The sequence below is a fragment of the Mobula hypostoma genome, chromosome 9 (genome assembly GCF_963921235.1).
Source record: "Mobula hypostoma chromosome 9, sMobHyp1.1, whole genome shotgun sequence".
Classification (NCBI taxonomy): Eukaryota; Metazoa; Chordata; class Chondrichthyes; order Myliobatiformes; family Myliobatidae; genus Mobula; species Mobula hypostoma.
In genome coordinates, this window is record NC_086105.1 from 34969009 (window position 1) to 34993026 (window position 24018).

The following is a 24018-nucleotide window of genomic DNA, read 5'->3' on the forward strand; positions in this document are numbered from 1 at the left end:
TACACAATACCCAATCCAGTACAGCCGATCCCCTAGTGGGCTCAACAACAAGCTGTTCTAAAAAGCCATCTCGCAGACATTCCACAAGTTCTCTCTCTCGAGATCCAGTGCCGAGCTGATTTTCCCAATCCACTTGCATGTTAAAATCCCCCACAATTATCATAATACTGCCCTTCTGACAAGCCTTTTCTACTTCCTGTTGTCATTTGTAGTCCACATCACTGCAGCTGTTTGGAGGCCTATAAATAACTGCCATCAGGGTCCTTTTATCCCTGCGATTTCTCAGCTCAACCCATAAAGATTCTGCACCTTCCGATCCTATGTCACCTCTTTCTAATGATTTAATATAATTTCTTACCAATAAAGCCACGCTACCCCCTCTGCCTACCTTCCCATCCTTCCGATACACTGTGTATCCTTGGATGTTCAGCTCCCAGAGACATGCATCCTTTAACCATGTCTCAGTGATGGCCACAATATCATACCTGCCAATCTGTAGCTGTATAAGATCATCCACCTTATTCCTTATGCTGCGTGCATTTAAGTATAACACCTTAAGACCAGTATTTGGTACTTTTCGCTTTGATTGCACTGCAACTCATCCCAATGGCTACAAATTTACCCCATCACCTGCCTGCCTTTCCTGACATCTTTACTGCTCACTATCTTAGATTTATTTGTTTTCCCTTTCTCCACTCTATCATTCTGGTTCCCATCCCTCTGCCAAATTAGTTTAAATCCTCCCGAACAGCTCTATTAAACCTTCCCACCAGAATATTGGTCCCCTTCGGGTTCAGGTGTAACCTGTCCATTTTGAACAGGTCATACTTCCCCAGAAGAGATCCCAATGATCCAAGAATCTGAAGCCCTGCCCCCTGCACCAGTCTCTCAGCCACGCATTCATCTGCCTGATCCTACTATTCTTTCCCTCAATAGCACATAGCACAGGTAGCAATCCCGAGATTACTACCCTGGAGGTCCCGCTTCTCAGCTTCCTTCCTAACTCCTGGAATTTAGTTTTTGTTACAGTCATTGCAGAAAACTCCGCTTCGCAGAGATATGTTGGAAATGGAAGCAACACTTTCAGTGCTTTCGTGGCTATCTCAGAATATTTAGCCTTGACTTTGACCCAGAGTGCTGGCAGAGATGTTATGTCAAACATACTTTTCAGCCCGCCATCATTTGCAAGCTCGAGGAGTTGATCTTCTTCCTGCGCTGACATGGATGACGCGCGGGTAATGACCTCGCGTGCGTTCAAGTTCAACAGTGCGTGACAGGGAATCAGGAAAGGTGCAGCTGACTCATATCGCTAAATCATATCGTTTCCTCGCAGCCTGGTAGCACATGCTTTGCGGCCTGGTACCAGTCCGCAGCCCGGTGGTTGGGGACCGCTGAAATAGTGGATACAGCCCAGTTCATCACAGGCAAAAGTCCTCCCCACCACTGAGTACATTTACATGGTGCACTGACTCAAGAAGGCAACATCCGAAGACCCCTACCATCCAGGCCATGCCCTCTTCTTGCTATTACCAACAGAAGCCTTTGGTCCCACACCACCAAGTTCAGGAACAGTTATTACCCTACAACCATGAGGTTGTATATCCAGCGTGCATAGCTTCATTCTCCACTACTCTGAACTTGTTCTACAATCTATAGAATCACTTTCAAGAACTTTTACAATTCATATTCTCTATTATTTTTATTCGCAGTTTGTCCTTTTCCCCCACATTGATTGTTTGCCAGTCTTCGTCTGCCTACATATAGTGTTTTGTATAGTTCTATTGTATTTCTTTTGTGAATTAAATGCTTGCAAGATGATGAATTTCAAGGTAGTATATGGAAGCATATAAATTCTTTGATAATAAATTTACTTTGAACATTGACAAGCCCTACAATCTGTTCTCCATTCAGGACCGAAGCTGCACTTCTGTAAAATGATCTAATCCAAGGACCTGTCAGTAACTAGGCTTCATCTATTTTTGTATTTGTTCTTAATCATTAACTACCCTTTGACATGTAGGGTCAAATCAAATTATATCACTTCACCTGTATCCTCCACTTGAATAATGTTAGAAAATAGAAGTTTAAAGAGGAGAAAATACATTGTCCTCTCAAATTTCAATTTTTTGGCCAATGTTTTCCTAGTGAATCACTTTTTTATCAATGCACTGAGGGGTGGGATGGTGTAAGTGGGGAAGGAAAGCAGAAATTAGACATTGAAAATACTGTCATGTGTGAAGCCAAGCAGAGCTACAGAACGGATGCTGTTAATGAGAGAGAGAGATAATGAGAGACAAGGGAGAGCCATTCAAAATGCTAATAAGAGAGAAGAGAGAGATAATGAGAGACACACACATAATTCAGTATGTTGGCATCTGCCACAGGCAGTTTTCTCTGAACCTGAACTGTTCATTAACAATCCTGCTGAGACAATAGGAAGTGTGAAGTTTGATGGACAGGTGATACCCCATCAGGGGGAGGATAAAAATAGCGGGTTTGCTAAGGTACGGACAGACATGCCACGAGACCCTGGAAAGAGCATTGTGCCCCACAAATTGGTGGGAGTTTGGAGGACCGATTCGCGGAAATCAGTCAGAGGCTCACAGGGTGTAAAGGTACGATCGGTGGGAATGTGTTGTGTGTCCACCCTTGCCTGGGTGCCGGGTTCACCACGGAAGAACGATCGCATTCGGAACAGGGGGTCACAGTCATGACCACAATGGGATCAGAAGGCATCGAAAGGTTTGCCTGAAACCTCAACTGCATCTCTCTCTCTCTAACGGTACAACTACAGCGATTACTTCGAACTACCCTAGACTGAACTGAACTCTGCTTCACCTTAAGACCGATCATTTTACCCCCAGACTGCAAAGGAGCTTGGTTGATTCCTATTACCCTATTTCTGTGTATATGTGTATACTATCATTGCTAACCTGTTACATTTATATCCTTGTGGTTAGTATACTGTATTACTTTTTTTTAAATAAAACTTTATTAGTTTCTAGTAATCAGAGACTCCAACAAGTGTTCCATTTCTGCTGGTTTGACAACCCAGTTGCGGGTACGTAACAAAACAGACTGCAGGTTTCATAGATGAGACAAAGATTTGTGTTGCTATCAGAAAGGGAAATAATTTACAGGCCTTGGAGAAAGATGAGGATGTCACTCAAAGACAATTAACTCAAAGAGACAACACTAGCAAAATCTTCAGCTCTTGAAGGGAAGAGAAAAAGACTAAAACTAGTTACAATGATAGAAAGGATCCACATTTGGATTATGATATTTATTTCAGAGGTATTCTATTCTTCCACAAATTGTCTTAATGTCTGAAATTAGTTTCTGAGGACAATCTCTTCAGGGTTTACTTGAAGATTCCACACTATCCCCATTGCTATTTAATATTTGGCTTTCTGCCAGCCCAACATGATTCCATTAATCACATCTCCCCTTTTTTTGGCATTTTGCAGGGAATACTCACTTCATGACTCCCTAGTCTGGTCTTCTACTCCATCCATCACATCCAATCCAATGAGATCTTCCCATGCAACCAGAGATGCAACACCTGTCCATCTATCTTTTCCTTTCTCTCATGCAGGGATCCAAACAACCATGTATGAGACAATTACTCAGTTGCACTTCATTCAATCTTACCCACTGCATTTTGTATACACAGTCTCCTCTCTTTTGAAGAAACCAACCACAGACTGGATGATCACGTTCTGAAGATCCCAGTCCACAGAATGATTTCAAGCTTTCTGTTATATGTAATTTTAATTCTCAATCCCACTCCCATTCTGACACACCTCTCTAGGGGCTCCTTCACTGCTACAGTGAGGCCAATGTAAAATGAAGAATGACATTCTCATCTGTCTAGACATTTTGCAAGCTTCTGGAATAAACATCATATTTTCAACTTCAGTTAAGCTGCTCTTTCATTTACCGTCATCATACTCATGTCCCTTTATCACCCCATTTCTTTAAAATACCTTGCTAATGGGTAGTACTCATGCTCCCTGACATGATCTTGCCTTCACCCATTCATTTTATTTTGCCTTCTGCTTTACATCTCACTCCTCTCTACAGCTATGCTCTGAAAGCTGTACACCATCCACTCTCCTCACAATTGCAAGAAATAATTTCTGACTCAAAACTAACTATACATTATTTGGCAGAATGAGGTCTTCCAGCATTTCTTTCTCTTCCCAATGAGTCCAGTTTCTAAGGTTTTTCATTTATGAAAATTATCTAGGAGGATAATGGTGCTATATTGGCTGGATAGAAAGAGGGGAAATATGCTGAGGTATAGCGTCTTTGAAAATAAATCAATCACATAGGATAAAATTTATTCTAGGCTATTCAAAGGAGCAATGATATAAATTATAGTAGCCTACAGTACTGCAATTTTTTTCTAATCCTCCCAGACCTAGGACTGGTGCCAGCAGACTGTTAATGTTACATAGTTGTTTAAAAGGAATCAAACTTTGGCAGAGAACGAATTGCTGGAATCAACTGGTCAAAGTGTACAAAAACTCTCAGGTTGAAAGGCATATATCAAGGTAATAATTTGTGTTTTTTTTTTAAAAAAGGACTTGTCTGAATAGCTTGAGTAAGAAGACAGTCAATAATGCAGTCTGCTTGATGCTACCTAGTAAGATTTTAAACACAACTTTTGACAAGATTCCACATGGCCAAATGGTCAAAAATGCAAAAGCCTGTAAGACACAAAAGGAGACAGTGACAACTTTTATTCAAAATCAACTCTGGTTGAAAGTTATTAGCCAACAGATTATTTACGACTGCAAGGTTTTTACCATTGTAGCTTCACAGGGTTCTGTATTCGATACTCTGCGTTTTGAATTTGATTATTAATGATTTAAACTTGTATATAGGGGACAGGACGAAGATATTCACAGATTAGCCACAGATTAGTTTTCAGTATGAAGTAAAGAAATTCCTTCATTCCACGACCACTACCATCTAGGACAAGAACAGCAGATACCTGGGAACACCACCATTTGGAAATCCCCCTCCAAATCACTCACCATCTTGATTTGGAAACATATTGTCATTCCTTCATGTCACTGGGTCAAAATCATGGAATTTCCTCCCTAACAGCACTGTGGGTGTACCTACACCTCAGACTGCAGCGGTTCAAGAAGGCAGCTTATCACCACCTTCTCAAGGGCAATTAGGGATGGACAATAAATGCCGGTTTAGCTGGCAACACCCACATCCCGTAAATGAATAAATTTTTAAAAATTAATTGAATGCTTTCCTCAGGTGGAAAGTGGAAATTAGTCCAAAGAAATGTTGCACTTCCCTAAATGCATTATTTGATAAGACAAAGGAATATGCAATATGTTTATTTGATCTTTTTTTCCTTCACTTCTGTGTGCTTCGTACACAGACAATGAGTTCCCAATGGTGTCCTATTTGTTCCTTCTCCACTGTGAGCCCACACAGGTTAGGACTTTGTGCTGGTTTATAAAATATCTTTGAATTGTTTCCTTGGTTCACCTGTTAAGCTCTTGTCAATGATAGAATGGCAGAAAATGACATTAAAAAAAAGGCTGCTTGCCTATCCAATCTATGCCCCTCTACACCAAGTCTAATTTGGGTCTCAATACAGGGGATTCTGGATTGAAAAAATATACTTATAGTATATTGCTTTACTTAACTAAAATGATAAACTAAGTCAGACTAATGAACAAATACAGAGAAATAACAAGGGGAAAGTATTTTTACAAAACAAAACCATGCAGACAGCCATAAGAATTGTATAGAAAGTAAGGAAGAATAATACAATACGGACAAGAGGAAGTTTTTTTTTAATAAAGTAGAATATTTAGGTGCTAATGAAAAAAGTCTACATTTAAACAAACAAAAATAATTGCTAACACTGTACTCTAACACATAAGAATAAAAAAAAAGTAGCTCAGGTTCCTTACAGCATTTCTACAATCTCACCTAATGTTAAGAAAAACATGTCACATTTTAAAATATCGAGAAATATTAATGTTAAAATTTAGGTCAACAAGCAAGCATTTCTCTTTAACATTTTGAATACAAGATTCTTTTTTTTCCCATTTTAAATGAAAACAGCACAAAATAAAATAGTACTTTATTTTTAATAATTCACCATACTGTACAGTTGTATTAGTTGATATATAGTTCAGGTGAAAGACTCAATAGACTTAATTTAGCTCTCATTCACACCATGCATTTTTTTTTTTTGTTTTCATCCTTGCATTGTAGATTCCCACATCTACACTTCACACTTATTGACTGAATGGCATCAACTTTTCTGGCAGCAAGGTGCTATGACGACACACCCCAAACCTGGGATTACTGTCACAGAGGCTTCGGGTACATCAGAACAAATCATTTGCAGGAATTAAGGATACTATTCTTGCCAGAAATTAGAAGTTTGGAGAATAGGGTTCAGAGAGAGATAATAAATCAGCCATGATGCAATGGCAGAGCAGACTTGATGTGCTGAATAGCCTGTGTCTTATGGAATATTTCTTTAAGTAATCATGCTCAAATAAACTTGGACGTGATGTGATAAACGACTCCATTTCCAAACTTCTAGAAGCTTTACTACATCTCACTCACAATAGTATGTGTAAATTTACCTCAGTCTGCAGAATGGCAGCTCTCTGTTCCTTTGCTGTGAGCGATTCTTTCAGCACTTCCACATGCTGCTTGCTGTCTGAAAATTGGTTTGCCAACGTTTCAAGTTTGGTTTGCAAAGCAAGTAGATCCGTTTCCTTTCTGGAAAGTTCCTGTTTCACTTGATCTACCTGAGAAACAGAAGGCACCAATTCTGTATAAAAACACTACCAACATCATCATATCATATTTAAGTTATTTTATCATACCAACCAGCATTCCTGTCCATACTAAACCATTTACCTGCATTAATTCCATTTCTCTCTACAACCTGCTCATTCAAGTACCTATCAAGATGCCTCTTTCATGCTATTACGGCTCCTGTCTCCTTCTGTCATTCAAGATACTAACTGCTGTATGAAAATTCTGCTCTTCAGATCTCCTTTCAACCTCTTAACTCTAACCTTATATATGTGTCCTCTAGTTTCAGATACCCATACCATAAGGATAGACTCTGGCTATGTACTCCAACTATGGCTCAATTTAATACGTCTCAAACTTGCCACTTCTGAATCCTTTCTTCATTAATACCTATACATACATTTTGTATTTTGGATATGTTTTTATAACCAATAAATCATTTTTCAATGTATTATAATGGAGGGGGGAGGGAAGTGGAAGAAATAGCAGATCAACCATAGATCTATTAAAAAAAAGTTCAAGATATTTAGGCCCTGGTTCCATCTACTTGCAAGACTATTTCTTAAATCAATTTTTATTATTGTATTTCATTGCAGCACAGCAGCCAATAAGCACAAGTGCAAAACAAATCTTGTTTTAAACAAATACAAACTGTGATAATCTCCTTTACCTTACCTTACAATTTATCCAGTGTACAAATGCAAGGTAACACAGGAAGAACAGGTAGCTATGCATTTTAGTCATTAGTGCAATTAGCAATCACCAAAGTCTATTTATTCCAAGAGGAAATCAGTTATTCTACATTTCACACATTAAAAAGCACTTAGCATAAGAAAAATTAACAGCCCAAGAAGTGACCCTGAAATTTCAAAGGGAGCAAGTCCAAGTGAAAGAAATTGTACAGCAAATAAGGGGAAGTAGTCAATTCAATACAAATTATATTACAAAGATCAAGCTGAAAGTAATAGGGATAGTTTAATGTAGAACCAAGTACTAAAATGAGAGGTGAGCCAAGTTTGCAATAATCAGAAGCACGACAAATGTTAACTCTTACGGCAGAGACCTCGAGCTGGAGAGCAGATACTTTTTTTCTTAGCTCTTCAGTCTGGATCCCTTTGGAATTTAGCTCTTCTTTCAATTGTTCTACCTGTCAGAACATTGTTATCATTTTTAGTCATTACATACAATATATTTCCTGCAAACCCCAAAATCAATTTTGCCAAAATAATTCTGTATGGAAACAGAAATTCAAAAACTAATTCCTAAGAATAATTACTCAATTGGTTTGGAATTATGAAGTAATAAGATAACAAGTCAGACTTTCTGAATTTTGTAATATAAAAGATCAAGACCTCTAGATTTCACATTGTTCTACTTTTGTGTAGCACCAAATAATAGCAAGTTTGTTAGCCTTCAGTCTTCATGTTTTTCAAATATATGATTCTGCAAACATAGAGAAATTGTGAACTTTACTTTTACAAGACAATGCCCATAATTTGTATTTGTTCTATAAATTAGGACTGCATAGTTATAAGTGACTGAAAATTATGAAATATCTCATTCTTCTTAATTTACTCTGAACAAGATACCAGCCAAAAGAAATTCAAAAAAGTATTATGACAGAACATTTTTTACTACTTTAAAAAAAACAGCACATGAAACCTGCAAGCATTTGTCAACAATGAAGGTGCTGAGCTCAGTAATGATTAAGTAGGCACTGCAGATATGCACTCAAGTCAAAGTTCATAGACCCTATTTACAGACAAAGGCTAGACAGGTTATCTCCACATTGTTGCACTACAATAAGTCCCTGTATGCTTTGCTAATGAACAGAAAATGACTCATTTCAGATTTGCTACTGATAATTTTCAGATAAGCCTTAGTGGAATATATTTGTAGATACGAATCAGATGAAAACTGGCTTAGACCCAAGTACAATTCTCTCATTGGTGAGCATATCCACATTGTTCCTTTATCTTATTAGAACATGTGCACTGAGTTGGTTGATAGGCACCACTCCCTTATTCAAAGAACAATGCATATATGGCTCTTTGAACAGAGACTGAGATTCTTTAAAAAAGTCCAGAAAATGTACAACCAAAATTTAGATTCAGATCATAAAATGAAGAATGGATTAATATTGTTAGCATGACAGAATCAACTAGTCAAATGGATTAAAATATTAATGCCTGCTTACTTAATCAAATGTTCAAAAGAAAAAAAAAATTGCAGAAGCAAACTCAGTAAATGTTTCCCTTAAGCAAGCCAGCTGAAAATCAATGCCATTTCTGACAAATGGAAGTTCCTTCAGTTGCAGGAACTCTCAAAAAAATGCCAGTTATGTGCTATTATCATCACCAGATCAAACCCTACCCAATTATTCCACCCAATAAGATAGCTGAATACCAAGAAGCCCACAAGGCTAACTAATGGAAGTTTTCTGTGGCACACTTAGTCTTCCTATTTTCTATAAAGAAGCTGTATCTGCTTTGGAGATAGTTGGTAGCAAAATTCAAATTGACTTGATAAATCATTTGTTAGGCCTCCAGAACCATTGCTGAAAGCAAAATTTGTTATACAGGTCGACCTTCACTAATCCGACTACCTGTAATCCGGTTCCTTCAATAATCTGGCACTGATTACGCTTAATGTGATCCTTCTGTAATTCGGCATTTTCACTAATCCAGCACTCCTCAGGTCCCAATGGTGCTGGATTAGTGAAGGTTAGCTATTGCTTAATGTGATCCTTCTATAATTTGGCATTTTCACTAATCCGGCACTCCTCAGGTCCCAATGGTGCCGGATTTGTGAAGATCGACCTGTATCTGAATTTACTCAATAATGTTATTTTTAGCAAAAGTTGCCTGTTGTTCTTGGATGTAGCTAGAGTAACATTTATAAATTCATTTCAAAGTGCTCGAATGTCACTTTGATCAAAGGGCAGGATGAAATGCTATTGTCCATTGTTTAATTCAGGTTACTACATTCACTGGAAGTGCTGCATTTGCCTTACCACTGAGGCATTAAGAGGCCACATCACCTAAACTCTACTCAGATTCTGGTTAGAACCATGCACATCCTTCAAGGCAGGTAAAACCAAGGGTGTCTTAATTAAGTTCTGTACTTTGGACAAGATTTTAAGTCCAAATGTTTGCAAACCCCACCCACATTACAGACGAAATTAATGACATAATAAGTAGAACGACGAGATATCTTAAAAACACAACCCCCCCCGCCCCCCAAATAACTAAAGAACCACCAATGGATTGGCAATTTCAGATATTTCCAATGGTGCACAGAATCTTGACAAAAACAAGCCAGGCCAATATAAAAGTACAGTATTTCTGGCTTGATGTGTGAGTCCTAGAGCTGAGACCAGTAAGAACTCTACATTGGCACCCCAATTCAACTACAAATTTAAACGTTTGAGAATCATAGAGATCCGCAGCACATTGGCCCACAATGTTGTGCCGACCATGTAACCTACTCTAGAATTACCCCACAGCACAGCCCTCTACTTTTCTAGGCTTCATGTACCTATCCAAGAATCTCTTGAAAGACCCCATTATATCTGCCTCCACCACTGTCACTGGCAGTGCATTCCACACACCCACCACTCTCCGTATATAAAAAACTTACCTCTGACATCTCCCTTGTACCTACTTCTAAGTACCTTAAACTTTACCCCCTCGTGATGGCCATTTCAGTCCTGGGAAAAAGCCTCTGGCTATCCACACGATCAATGCCCCTCATCATCTTATACACCTCTATCAGGTCACCCCTCAACCTCTGTCACTACAAGGATAAAAGACCAAGTTCACACAACTTGTCCTCATAAGGTACGCCCTCCAATCCAGGAAACATCCACACTCTCTATAGTATTCATATCCTTCCGGTAATGAGGATGTTTGTTTATTTGTTATTATTTTTTTATTTTATTTTTTTTCCTCTGCTAATTATGTATTGCATTGAACTGCTGCTGCTAAGTTAACAAATTTCACGTCACATGCCGGTGATAATAAACCTCATTCTGATTCTGAGGTGACCTGAACTGAACACAATACTCCAAGTGGGGTCTAATTAAGGTCTTATATAACTTTAACATTACCTCACAGCTCTTGAACTCAATCCCACGGTTGATGAAGGCTATCATACCATACGCCTTTTTAACAACACTGTCAACCTGTGCAGCAGCTTTGACAGTGACACGAACCCCAAGATCTCACTGATCCTTAACCCTGCCAGAAGTCTTACCATTAATATTATATTCTGCCTTCAAATTTGACCTTCCAAAATGAACCACTTCACACTTATCTGGGTTGAACTCTATCTGCCACTTCTCAACCCAGTTCTGCATCCTATCGATGTCCCGCTGTAACCTCTGACAACCCTTCAGACTTTCCACAACATCCCCAACTTTTGTGCCATCAGCAAACTTACTTACCTAACCTTCTACTTCCTCATCCAGATCATTTATAAAAATCGCAGAGAAGGGGGTCCCAGAACACATCCCTGCAGAACACCACTGGTACTGTCCTCCATGCAGAATAGGAACCATCTACAAACACTTTTTGCCTTCTGTGGGCAAGCCAGTTCTAGATCCACAAAGCAAGGCCTCCTTCGATCCCATGCCTCATTACTTACTGAATGAGCCTTGCATGGGGAACCTTATCAATTGCTTTAATGAAATCCATATACACTACATCCACTGCTCTACCTTCATCAATACATTTTCTTACCTTCTCAAAGAACTCAATTAGGCTCACAAGGCATGACCCACCCTTGACAAAGCCATGCTGACTAACCCTAATTAGACCTCGTCTCTCCAAATGCTCATAAATCCTGCCTTTCAGAATCTCCAACAACTTTCCCACCACTGAAGTAAGACTCACAAGTCTATAATTTCCAGGGTTATCTTTACTCCCTTTCTTGAACAAGGGAACAACATTTGCAACCTTCCAATCTTGTGGTACTTCTTTCATCCCTATTGATGATGCAAAAATAATCGCCAGAGGCTCAGCAATCTCCTCCCTTGCTTCCCACAGTACCCTGGGCTATATTTCGTCAGGTCCCGGCGACTTATTTAACTTAGTATCTTTCAACAACTCCAGCACATCCTCTTCTTTAATGTCTATACACTGAAACGTTTCAGGCTGCTGCAAGTCATCCTCATAATTGCCAAGGTCCTTTTCACTGGTGAATACTAAAGCAAAGTATTCTTTAAGTTGTTCCGCTACGTTCTCCGGCTCCATGCACATTTCCATTATTGCACCTAATTGGTCCTATTCTCACATGGGTCATCTTCTTGGTCTTTGCATACCTGTCGAATGCCTTGGGGTTTTCCTTAATCCTGCTCACCAAGGCCTTCTCACGGCCCTTTCTAGCTCTCCTAATTTCATTCTTGAGCTCCTTCCAGGCACCCTTGTAATTTTCCAGAGCTCTAACAGTATCTAGATTCTTGAACTTTTCTTCTTAACTAGATTTTCTACATCTTTTGTACACCTGGAGAAGATGAGGATCTGTTGGTCTCGCTCTGGTATTATTTATATACAGTAGTTTGATTTAAGTGTGCATTAATTAATGTGGGAGCCAAATATTCACCAAGTCGGAAAGAATTCGTGCCACTCAGCATATTAACTCCGTTGAAACACAAGTTTATTCAGGATGTCATTGTTGCCCATTATTAAAGCTACCTCAATGTGGTGATCTTTGTGATGCTCATAATTAATTGACCAATTTATAGTTTTGGATGCTCCGATGGATTATTTATCCAATTCTCATCAAGCACAGGCATAATTAAGTTCGAACAACAATTTGATGATTGATGTACTGTATTCTTATACTTTTTCTTAGCACAAGTGATTAATGATTGTCATGGATTTAAATCAATTTATCTTCAATCTTTTCCAACTGTACCTCTTGAAATAAAGCAAATGTCATCTGCAAACCTGAATGGCAAATAAAATGATGGAGGCACATCATCTAAATTGTACTAAAAAGAGATGGAGAAAGAACTATTTTTTCCTTATGCAGCTCCTTCATTCTAGTTTTGTATACGCTTTAGTCATCAAGAGGGCTACCCCAGAATCTCACATACATGGTGTAGTTGAAGGGCAAAGCAGAAGTTAGCCAAGTAATTTTAACAGTGATCCACACCTTACAATACTCGTCCCTGTTGCTCCTAATGAATGGCCAAGGTACTAGATACCAACGCAAATGTTGCTCTGCCTCCACCTTGAATGGGTTTGGGCAGTAATTCCCAAAAAAACAAAAACATTGAAAGCTTAAGTACGAAGTAACAATTTGTGAGTTAATACTATCTACTAACCTAGAAACATTAGATATAGTATTCTGATATGCTTCCAACTCTACATACTAACGGCAAATAAAAGTAACTATCATTTAAGAGGTTTCATTGATAACTTAAACAATTTTTTCAATATGTAATCTGCGTTATATACCTTATTCTTCATAAACTTGGAATGGCTCCTGTATACTTCCATCTGTTTCATCTCCTCTTCTCGCTCCTCAGTGCTCAGTGCTCCATTGGATTTAAGCATCTGTATCTCATCCTCAAGATCTTGAATATTCCGCTCCAATGAGGAGATTTTACTATCCTACAGTTTAATAAAGAAAAGTTAGAAACTGTTTCTTCAAATAAAAAGGCACTGCTTTGAATTTCTAGCCATTAAATTAATCAGATGATGCAATTTATTGCAATTGCAAGTACTCCTTTCCTTTAGATGAAAAGCTATCTACAAGTTATTACCAAAGTTGCTTTTAGCCCACGACTAACTCTCTTTAGCACAGTGGCTAATGCCATCTATAAACTCACTGATGATACAACGTCTGCCGGCAGAATCTCAGATGACGACAAAGAGACGCACAGAAGTGAACTTGATTGACTGGTTGAATGGTATCACAAAAACTTTGCATCAGCATCAGTAAAACCAAGAAATTGATTGTGGACTTGAGGAAAGGCCAATCAAGAGAACACACACCAGTCCATATTGAAGGGTTAGTAGTGGAAAGAGTGTGCAGTTTTAGGTTCCTGCATGTCAGTATCTCTGAAGGCCTACCCTGTCAAGTTGTTTAACAGTGACCATAAGCGACTGATGTTAACAAAAAAAATCAACTATTTAAACTTTAATCTGAATAAAAGCATTAATCATTTATACTTACGTCTATAAAAGGCCTTAGCCAAGAATCAGATTCTATACTTTACACTTAGCCACAAATAATTATACAAGCAGACTCAACACAATGGCAAGGGATTTGAATAAATAAATATGCAATTGAAGTTGATATTTAAAGTGTCAACATGGAAACAGGAGTTGAACAGACACCTTCTATGTTGTATTGCCTTAAATTAAAACCACAACTTTGCAAAAAGTTGAAACCACTACATTAAAAATTCTAATTTTTGTTTATATATACAGGGACAAACAAACAGCATTTGGACTTTCATCTTGAATCCAAATTAAAACCAATGTTTAATTATTAGCCAACTCTTCTGCTGTGTTCTTAAATTAATTTATTTTATTTTAAATTCTAAAGTCAGTATCATAAGGTCCAAAATCTCATGGCCCAGATGGGATGACTTCTGAAAGACCAGAATTTTTTTTCTGGTGAACTCAGCAGCCCTAATTAGCACTAACACGCATTACCAAGAATACAAAATTCCAAATATTAACATTTAAGATTACTGAAAAACTGAAATTAAGGTACAAAACTAGAAACCTAAAATTGATAAACATCCACAATTCTTCCATAACCAAAAATAACAGTACCTCTATTCAAATTTGACCAAAATAGAAGAAATATCAACTTACACAGCTCTATTTCAAAGCAAATTGCTATTTGACCCTTCAATCCACATTTCATTTTAGGTTATGGTATGTGAATCTACCTTTTCAATATACCACTCAATACAGCATCTGCTGAAGGCGTGTCGATAATATCTTTGCATAGGGGAAAAAATGAAATTCTAATCTACCTTCATTTCAATGACCGTTTGCAATGCTTTTGTCTTGGCCGATTCTGGTGCCACTTCGCATCTCCGTTGAAATTCCTGAGGAAATAAAACAGTGTTCAATCAAGTCCATAACCAAGCCACATTCTGAATCTGATGTCTTTAGTACATTTAATTTTGTCATGGGACTGGATGCTGGGTTACTCTTGTGACACAGGCAGTAGGTTATTTACCTATACAATTAATGTTTTGACTAATGATTTAATGGGACATTGGCAACCATGGACTTCTGCCAAGTTCAAAGTGCTTGAAGTGTTATTGCTGTTAATACACCAATGCAGTTTTTAAAAAGATGTCACACAATAGGGTAATAAATTTTCCATTGAACCAGTTAAGCTTAAAGGAAGCATAGGAACTAGGTGCCCAGGGTGTTGAGAGGGGGAACAACAAAGATTAGATAGATAGATGTACTTTATTGATCCCGAGGGAAATTATCTGAAGAGCCACATACTGAACCACTCAGTTTCCTAAATGATCAGAAAAAACAAAATACTGGAGTGCTGTGTTGCATCACTTTCCCTTTTCCTGTAAGCATAAAAATAGAAGCAAGGGTAATTAGCCCCTTATCTCTGCTCCATCACTCAGTATGACTATGCCTGATCTTTTATTGTCCTACTTTCCTGAATAATGACAAATCCAACAATTCCCTTAATATCCGAAGATTAATCGGTCCCTGCCTTGAAAAATAACCAATGACTGGCATATCCACAAGCCTTGAGCATAGAGAATTTTAAAGATGCTCTACCTTATCCATTAGTTTTTTTTTTGCAAAGCAATCTCTAGCAATCATTTAGGACCCTCTATTTTGAGACTGTGACCCCTCATTCTAAACTCTTTATATCTCCCACATCAACTTGATATATGTTAAGCTTTTGAATACTTTTGTGCAATTCAATGAAATAAGCTTCTATTCTTCTATATTGTACAGAACAAACCCAGTGTGACAACCTCTGCCCACACAATACATTTGTCAGGAGACGACTTGGTGAACTAATAATAAATTCTCTATTGTGGAAAACTAGATATGCACACAATGTTTCAGATGTAGTCTCACCAGAACCCTGTACGATTACAGGAATGTCCTTTATTCCTATACTGATACCTTCTTACAATAATAGCTAAAATACTGGTTGCCCTTCTAATTTGAAACAACTATGTATTCAATATTTACATGGGGTTCAGGATAGGTTTATCCCATTGATCCAGGGTAAAGATGGTACTGCGAAGGAACCATGGTTGACAAAAGAGGCGGAATATTTTCTCAAGTAGAAGGAAACACATTTATGGTTTAGGAAGCAAACATGTAGCAGGGCTCATGAGTTGTAACATAGCCAGGAAGGAGCTTAAGGGACTTAGGAGAGCTAGAAGCAGACTGGCTTGGCAGTAGGGGCTTGAGAGAGCCTTGGTGAGAAGGATTAGAGAAAATACCAAGGAGTTCTACACAGAAGTGAAGAAAAGGAGAATGACTGGAGTGAAGGTGCAGCCAATGAGAGATAAAAGGGGGAAACAGGCCTGGAGCCAGAGGTAGGGGGAAGTCCTTATGATTACTTTGCTTTAGTGCTCATTGGTCAGAAGACATTGACAAAAGAGGTCGGCGTAGAGTGGTCAAGATTAAGGTTCAGTGCTGGAACTTTTGAGAAGCACTAGGTTAGATAAATCCCTGGGCCCTAATAGGATATACCCCAGGTTACGATAAGAAGTGAGGGAAACAATTGCTAAGCCATTGGCAATAATCTTTGCGTCCTCACTGGCTGCAGGAGTAGAAAAAGATTGAAGGGTGACAAATATTATTCCTTTGCTCAAAATGGATCATAGGGATAATCTTGGCAATTACAGTCCAGTGGGTCTTTTATTAGCAGTAGGGAAACTATTGGAAAAGATTCTTGGAATCTTTCAAGTGTATTTGGAGAAGCATAGTCTGACTAGGGATAAACAGCATGGCTTTGTGAGCACATGTCATGCCTCATGAGACGGAATGACTTTTTCAAGAATGTGGCAAAACAAATTGATGATGGGAGGGTGGTGAATGTGGTCTAAATAGATTTTAGTAAGGCATTCGACAAGGTTCCCCATGGTAGGCTCATTCAGAAAGTTAGGTGAGCTGAGATCCAGGGAAATTTGGCTGTGTAGATTCAGAATTGGCTTTACTACAGAAGGCAAAGTGTGATAGCACACAGAACATATCCTACCTGGAGGTCAGTGGCTAGTGAGGTTCTCTCAGAATGCCTGTTTATCATTTTTATTAATAATTTGGATGAGGAAGAGAAGGGGGTGGGTTAGTAAGTTTACAGATGATACAAAAGTTAGTGGTGTTGTGGATAGTGTAGGAGGTTGTCCTAGGTTACAACAGGACTGACATGATGTAGAGCTGGGCTAAGAAATGGTAGATTGTGTTCAATTCAGCTAAGTGTGAAGTGATACACTTTTGAAGAATACAATTTAATAGCAGGATTCTTGACAGTGTGGAGCAGCAGAGGGATCTTGGGGTCCAAGTCCATAAATCCCACAAAGTTGCTGCACAAGCTGATGTGTTATTATGCATGCATATTAAAGAACTTCAGCTCCCAGCGGGAAATGCAAGGGGTTCACCCAGAACCAGAAACTGAGATAGTGACTAGGTTGCTCGCGCACAGGATTGAGTAGCAATTCAGTAATAAAATGTTCTAACGTAAAACCCACACCATTTGTCTTTATTGAAAGCAAACATAACAGCCGACAGGCTGGTTAAGAAGGCATATGATATGTCTTCATTTGTTGGGGGAAGAGTTCAAGAGCCTTAAGGTGATGTTGCAGCTTCATAAAACTCTGGTTCGATCTAACTGGGAGTATTGCATTCAGTTCTGATGGCCTCATTATAGGAAGGATGTGGAAGTTTTAGAAAGTGCAGAGCAGGTTTACCAGAATGCTACCCAAACTAGAAAACGTGCTATGAGGAAAGGTTGAGCAAGCTAAATAAAGACCATGCACATTTAGCACTGATTAAACCAATTTTCTATATTAATTTTATATTAAATAGTATAAAATAATTTACTTCTCTTAGCTGATGATTTTCTTTTTCTTTTTGTTCAATTATGTTTTCCAACTGGTTCACAAGCATCTCTGCTTCAGCTAGACTCCGTATTCGCTCATGGTCTTCTTCTATTGCCTTTGAGGAGAGTCCTTTGCTCTGTAGCATCTCCAGGAGTTTTTTAATTGACTCATCGCGAGCACTGAGGGTTTGTTTCTGAGTCTCAATGCGCAACTCCATTTCTTCCAAAGTCTTGCGCAATAGGAATAGCTCCTTGGCCTGACGCTCATGTTCGGCATGAAGATGGTGGAAATTTTCTTCAGTCAGCTCAGCAACAAATGGTTCGCTTGATCTGCTGCTGCTATCCTGCTGGAGGAGTTGGTTCAGATCCCGTTGAATGCGCAGTTCATCCTGCAATGCCTGAATGGTCATCTGAAGGTGCTGTAACCCAGAAAGATATAGTTTAAGAAAATATATCCGTAAAACATCTAATGCCATACTGTATGTAATGGCATTATTTCATTCTCAAAATAAAGATACTATTTTTGACAGAAATATCTCTCAAAAATAATTGATATACAGGTCTCCCCCGCCATCCGAAGGTAAAGCGTTCCTATGAAACGGTTCGTAAGCCGAAATGTTGTAAAGCGAAAAAGCAATTACCATTTATTTATATGGGAAAATTTTGTGAGCGTTCGCAGACCCAAAAATAACCTACCAAATCAAGACAAATAACACATAAAACCTAAAATAACAGTAACATATACTAAAAGCAGGAATGATATGATAAATACACAGCCTATATAAAGTAGAAATACTTCTCTACAATGATTGCCTGCACAGATCTCCGTAGCGAAAATCTCACGCAAGCGCTCTCGGCAGAAAATCTCAAGCAAACGCTGTTGGCATAAACGCGCTCTCCAGTAGCCTTTAAGCTATGAGGCTGCCAAATCTACCAAATAACATGTAAAAATACACAGCCTATATAAAGTAGAAATAATGTATGGACAGTGTAGTATCACTTACCGGAATCCGGAAGACAGCTTGCCGAGCACACTGATGATGGTGTGTTAGGCTGAGTCGTCGCAGGTTGGGTGGTGCAGTGGCCCCCACCCTCCGGGCCGCCGACCCGATACATTGCCGCGAAGAACGCAGCAGTAGCCGGGAGGCACACAGCACATCTTTAAGAAAAAAGCCGAAATAAACATGCTAATTAATTAGGTGCCGCCGACATGTAATTGTCGGCCCAGATCAGAGGCGATGCAATCGGAAATCGGCACTGATCTGGGCCGACAATTACGTGTCGGTGGCACCTAATTAATTAGCTTGTTTATTTCCGCTTTTTTCTTAAAGATGTACTGTGTGCCTCACGGCTACCGTTGCATTCTCCGCGATTCGGTACAGTATCTGTCCGGGGCCTGGGGATTGGCGTGGTGGGACATGGGGGCGTCATCTCATCGTTGATCAGGGCAGGCAGCTCATCTTCTCCTATGACTGCCCGCCTCGATGTCAAAGATCGAGGTTCGTCATCTGCTGTGGCTGATGTGGAAGGCTTGCTTGACTGCTGAGCCTCGCGCATTTTTCTATCATACAGTTGTTTGTAAGCACTCAAACCATCCTGCAAATATCCCCTAAACCTACGTACCCTTTCAAAATTAAAGTCGTACTTTATCATTGCAGCGAAAATCTCACGCAGTTGCTTCACATTCAGTTCGCTACTGCATTCGGTTTCGATTATTATCCTTTCCTCTTCCAGTTGCATCAGCTCTCCATCTATCAGTTCTTGGTCATGGGATGCCAAAACCTCTTCAACATCATCTTCGTCAGCTTCCACAAGCCAAACTCACTTTGTCCTTGCTTCGTTCACCACGATCGAAACGCTTAATTATGTCTAGTTTTACGCCAAGTTTAACACCCTTACGAGCTCTTTTAGGCTTTTCCGATACCTTAGAATTCATCTTGCTAACTGCTGCTTACAGGCACGTGTTTAAGCAATGCTGTTCTGAATCTGGGGGCGAGCGGCTGCTCGGGGTGCGCGCTGCCTTTTATCACGCACTGATTTTTTCGCGCGCTGCCTTTCTTCGTAACAGTGAAAACACCTTCTGAAAGTGAAAACAGGGTACTAATATAGGTCTTTTGTAACAGTTAGGTTTCGTAAAGCGAACATTCAAAAAGCAGCGAACATTCAAAAAGCGGGGAACACCCGTAGATCAAAAACTATGCATGGTGATTAGGGTTAGCACACTTAAGAATTTCTGGTTTCAGTACAACTCAAAACAATGCCAGTGTAATTTAATGAAGTGGAGACTAGGTGCTTTTAGGATTCTGAAGTGGCAAAAATCCCTCCACTCCAAGCAATCTCAGCTTCTATTAAAAAAGTGGCGACAAGGTAGTCAGATACTGGATACAGACAAACTGGCTTATAATTATTAACTACACTGTCAGCTTCATTTTCAGAACTTTGAATTAAGTTAAAGAGAAAGAGAGACAGAATTGAAAAGCTTTACCAGATTACTGAAAATATCACCGGGGTCTCTTTCTCCTCCCCACCCCCCCATTCAGTTCATATATCAGGACATGTATCTGATACATATCCTGAATGGATGGTACTTGCACAGAGTAACTACATTCTGATATACAGTACTGTGCTCAAGTCTTAAGGCACCCTAGATTTTTTATACAAATCTTGTTTTATATGTGTTTTTTTTAAATTTTGCATTAGTATGTCAGTAGAAGAGAGCTAATTTTAGATTTCCAATTGTATATTTTCCAAAAAGTTGTTGGAGAAATTTTTGTATTTCATTAAAGTAACATTAATTGACCACTTTGAAAATAAAAACTTAATTGTTTTGTTGGTATATAGCCCAGTGCATGATTAAACAAGATAATAAACAAGCACTAATGATCAATGACAGTGTTCGGGTTATTCCTATTGTGAAACAGAAACGGGTGTAAAAGGAATCAAACAATCAAACTAATAGGTGGAGTTGTGACAGATATGATAGCTTAACCTTCAAATCATCAATTCTTACATCAAAGCAAGAGTGAACACAGCAACAAGGTAGTCATTTTTGCATCTGCAAGGTCTCCCCTAAGCAGAAACTTTGCAGCAGACAGGAGTTTCAAGATGTGCTGTCCAAGCTCTTCTGAAGAAGCATAAAGAAACAGGCAAGGTTGAGGACCGGAAAACCAGTAGCCAGCCACAGAAACTGAGTGCAGCAGATGAGAGAAACTCAAATTGATGTCTCTTCTAAATCAGAAGTCCAGCACTGCTATCACTGGAACCCAAGTACACCCCTCTACAGTCCTGAAAAGTCTTATCAGAAGTGGTTTTCATGGAAGAGTTACTGCCAAAAAGCCATTCCTCCAAAGTGGAAACACATCTGACCGACTCACCTACATACCAAAACAGAGAACTGGGATGCTGAACAGTGGCAACAAGTGCTCTAGACTCATCACTTAAGATTTGGAAGAACGCAAGAAATAGCAAAAGTAGGCCATCTGGCCCATCGAGCCTGCTACACAATTCAATAAGATCATGGCTGATCTGGCCATGGACTCATCTCCACCTACCTGCTTTTTCCCCCCAATTCCCTTATTATGCAAAAATCTATCCAACCGTATCTTAAATATAGTTACTGAAGTAGCCTCCACTGCTTCATGGGGCAGAGAATTCCACAGATCCACCACCCTCTGGAATAAGCAGTTCCTCCTCATCTCCGCCCTAAATCTACTCCCCTGAATCTTGAGGCTATGTCCCCTAGTTCTAGTCTCATGTACCAGTAGAGACTGCCTCATTATAGGAAAGATGTGGAAGTTCCTGCCTCTATCTTATCGATCCCTTTCATAATTTTGTTTCTATAAGATCTCCTCTCATTCTTCTGAATTCCAGTGAGTACACTCTCAGGTGACTCAATCTCTCCTCATAGTCTAACCCCCTCATCTCTGGAATCAACCTGGTGATCCTCCTCTGCATTGCCTCAAGTAGGGAGGAAGTTTTGGCTTAAACAGGAGGCAGCTTGTCTCTACAAGATCCGGAAAGCACTACATAAATGTTGCAGCCAAAAGTGAGTATGGGGGAGGTTTCCTGTGGGTTTGGGGATGCATTTCTGCAAATGGAGTTGGTGATCTGGTCAGAATTAATGGCATCCTTAAACCTGAGAAGTACAAGCAGAATTCTCATCTATCATGCAATACCAGGGAGCGTCTGATCGATCACAACTTCATTCTGCAGCAGGACAATGACCCCAAACACATGGCCAAGGTCATAAAGAACTATCCTCAGCAAAAAGAACAAAGTTCTGGAACAAATGGTATGGCCTCCAGAGCCCTGATCACAGCATCACTGAGTCTGTCTAGGATTACTTGGAAAAATAAAAAACAGCAAGATAGCCAAAGTTTGCAGAAGAACCATGGCAAATTCTCCAACCTAACAGCCAATTTTCTGATAGAACTGCAAGAGAATTGATGCAGTTTTAAAGGCAAAGGGTGGTCACACCAAATATTGATTTGATTTAGTTTTTGTTTACTGCTCTTGATAATTTTTATATTTAGAAGTTTTTCTTTCTATTATTTTTGAAAGCAGCTTAACTTTACATTTGTACAATACTGTGTGTAGTCATTTAAGTTACTCTTTGCAAATCAATCTTATTCACACAAATATTATCTACTTGCATGTCTAAAATATTGCTTTTTAATGTAGAACTCCAAAGGCCAAGAGCGAACATTTGTGTACCAAAGGTAACCTGTCCCATAAAATCAGCTGTGTGGACAAAAGCCACTGCGTGCTAATTATACTTTAAGTATCACCATCTGCCTGCAGGAACACCTTTATTAAGAGTGGGGGGAGGGGAAAATTACATACAAGGGGAAATATCATATTAGAATTTACATCATCACAAACCACACTTCTGAAAACAAAATTCTAAAAAAGCTCCCTGATAATTCTTTAAGGATTACAACTGGTTGTAGTGTACAGCAGAACATTTGGAGAAACACACATGAACTGGTGGATAAACTGTCCAGTAACTGAGCAAAGGTTGACATCTGCAAGGATGATGGGATTCTGACAAAACTATTTATTTTACTAAAAACATAGTTAGTTCCTTGATAGTTCCAACAGTTCACACCTCCACTCATGCAAAGATAAGACGAATGACCCTCTCATTACCTCTACAATTCTTAACGACCCTCGTGATTGCTATACCTTTACCAGCGGTCCCCAACCACCGGGCTGCGGACCGGTACCGGGCCGCAAAGCATGTGTTACCGGGCCATGAGGAAACGATACGAGTCAGCTGCACTTTTCCTCATTCCCTGTCACTCACTGTTGAACTTGAACATAGGGTTGCCAACTGTCCCATATTTGCCAGGACATCCCATATACTGGGCTAAATTGGTTTGTCCCATACAGGACCGCCCTTGTCCCATATTTCCCCCACTAAGGTAGAGCGTTCCTATGAAACCTTTCGTGCTGAAATGGCATGAAGTGAAGAAGCAATTACCATTAATTTATATGGGAAAAATTTTTGAGCATTCCCAGACCCAAAAAATAACCTAACAAATCATACCAAATAACACATAAAACCGAAAATAAATAACACTAACATATAGTAAAAGCAGGAATGATATGATAAATACACAGCCTATATAAAGTAGAAATCATGTATCTACAATATAGTCGGGAAGATGAAGGCAAAACCAATTTGTGTGTGTGGGGGGGAAATTGGCACGTATGCGCATGCGCACACAGGTGCCCGCGCAAGGCTTCATGGTCATGGTAGTCTTTCCTGGGGTAAAGTGCCCCGGGATTTGACTGCTACTTTTGTCCCTTATTTGGGAGTGAGAAAGTTGGCAAACCTAACTGTAAAAGACATGTTGAGGTGAGTTTAACCCTACTTGAACAACCCACCCCCCCCCCCCACCTGGTCGGCCGGTCTGCAAGAATATTGTCAATACTAAACCGGTCCACGGTGCAAAGAAGGTTAGGGACCCCTGCTTTAAATAACTCACAAAAGTTTATAAGCCATTAAACTACCTACCATGGATGAGAACTGAATAAGCCTCTTAGGTGAGTGGCAAAATGTCTTCCAGACAACACAGCAAGTCCAGTTGCCTTGATTTACTACTATTTGATAGATTTATAAAGCACTGGTGGGGCCTCACT

General features: G+C 39.4%; 1 protein-coding gene across 4 annotated transcripts in view; it reads right to left on the minus strand.

Moving 5' to 3' along the window:
* LOC134351632 (ELKS/Rab6-interacting/CAST family member 1-like) overlaps positions 1–24018 on the minus strand; it is a 784451-nt gene that overhangs the window by 705908 nt on the left and 54525 nt on the right. For 2 of the 4 annotated variants that reach the window (XM_063058043.1, XM_063058046.1), the window contains exons 3-7: positions 17877–18293; positions 14810–14884; positions 13275–13430; positions 7868–7960; positions 6636–6803 (exon numbers count right to left, since the gene is read on the minus strand). In XM_063058043.1, coding sequence (XP_062914113.1) covers positions 6636–6803; positions 7868–7960; positions 13275–13430; positions 14810–14884; positions 17877–18293 — 909 coding nt within the window. The remainder of the gene's footprint in view (positions 1–6635; positions 6804–7867; positions 7961–13274; positions 13431–14809; positions 14885–17876; positions 18294–24018) is intronic. The other 2 variants (XM_063058044.1, XM_063058045.1) reach the window with 2 other exon arrangements.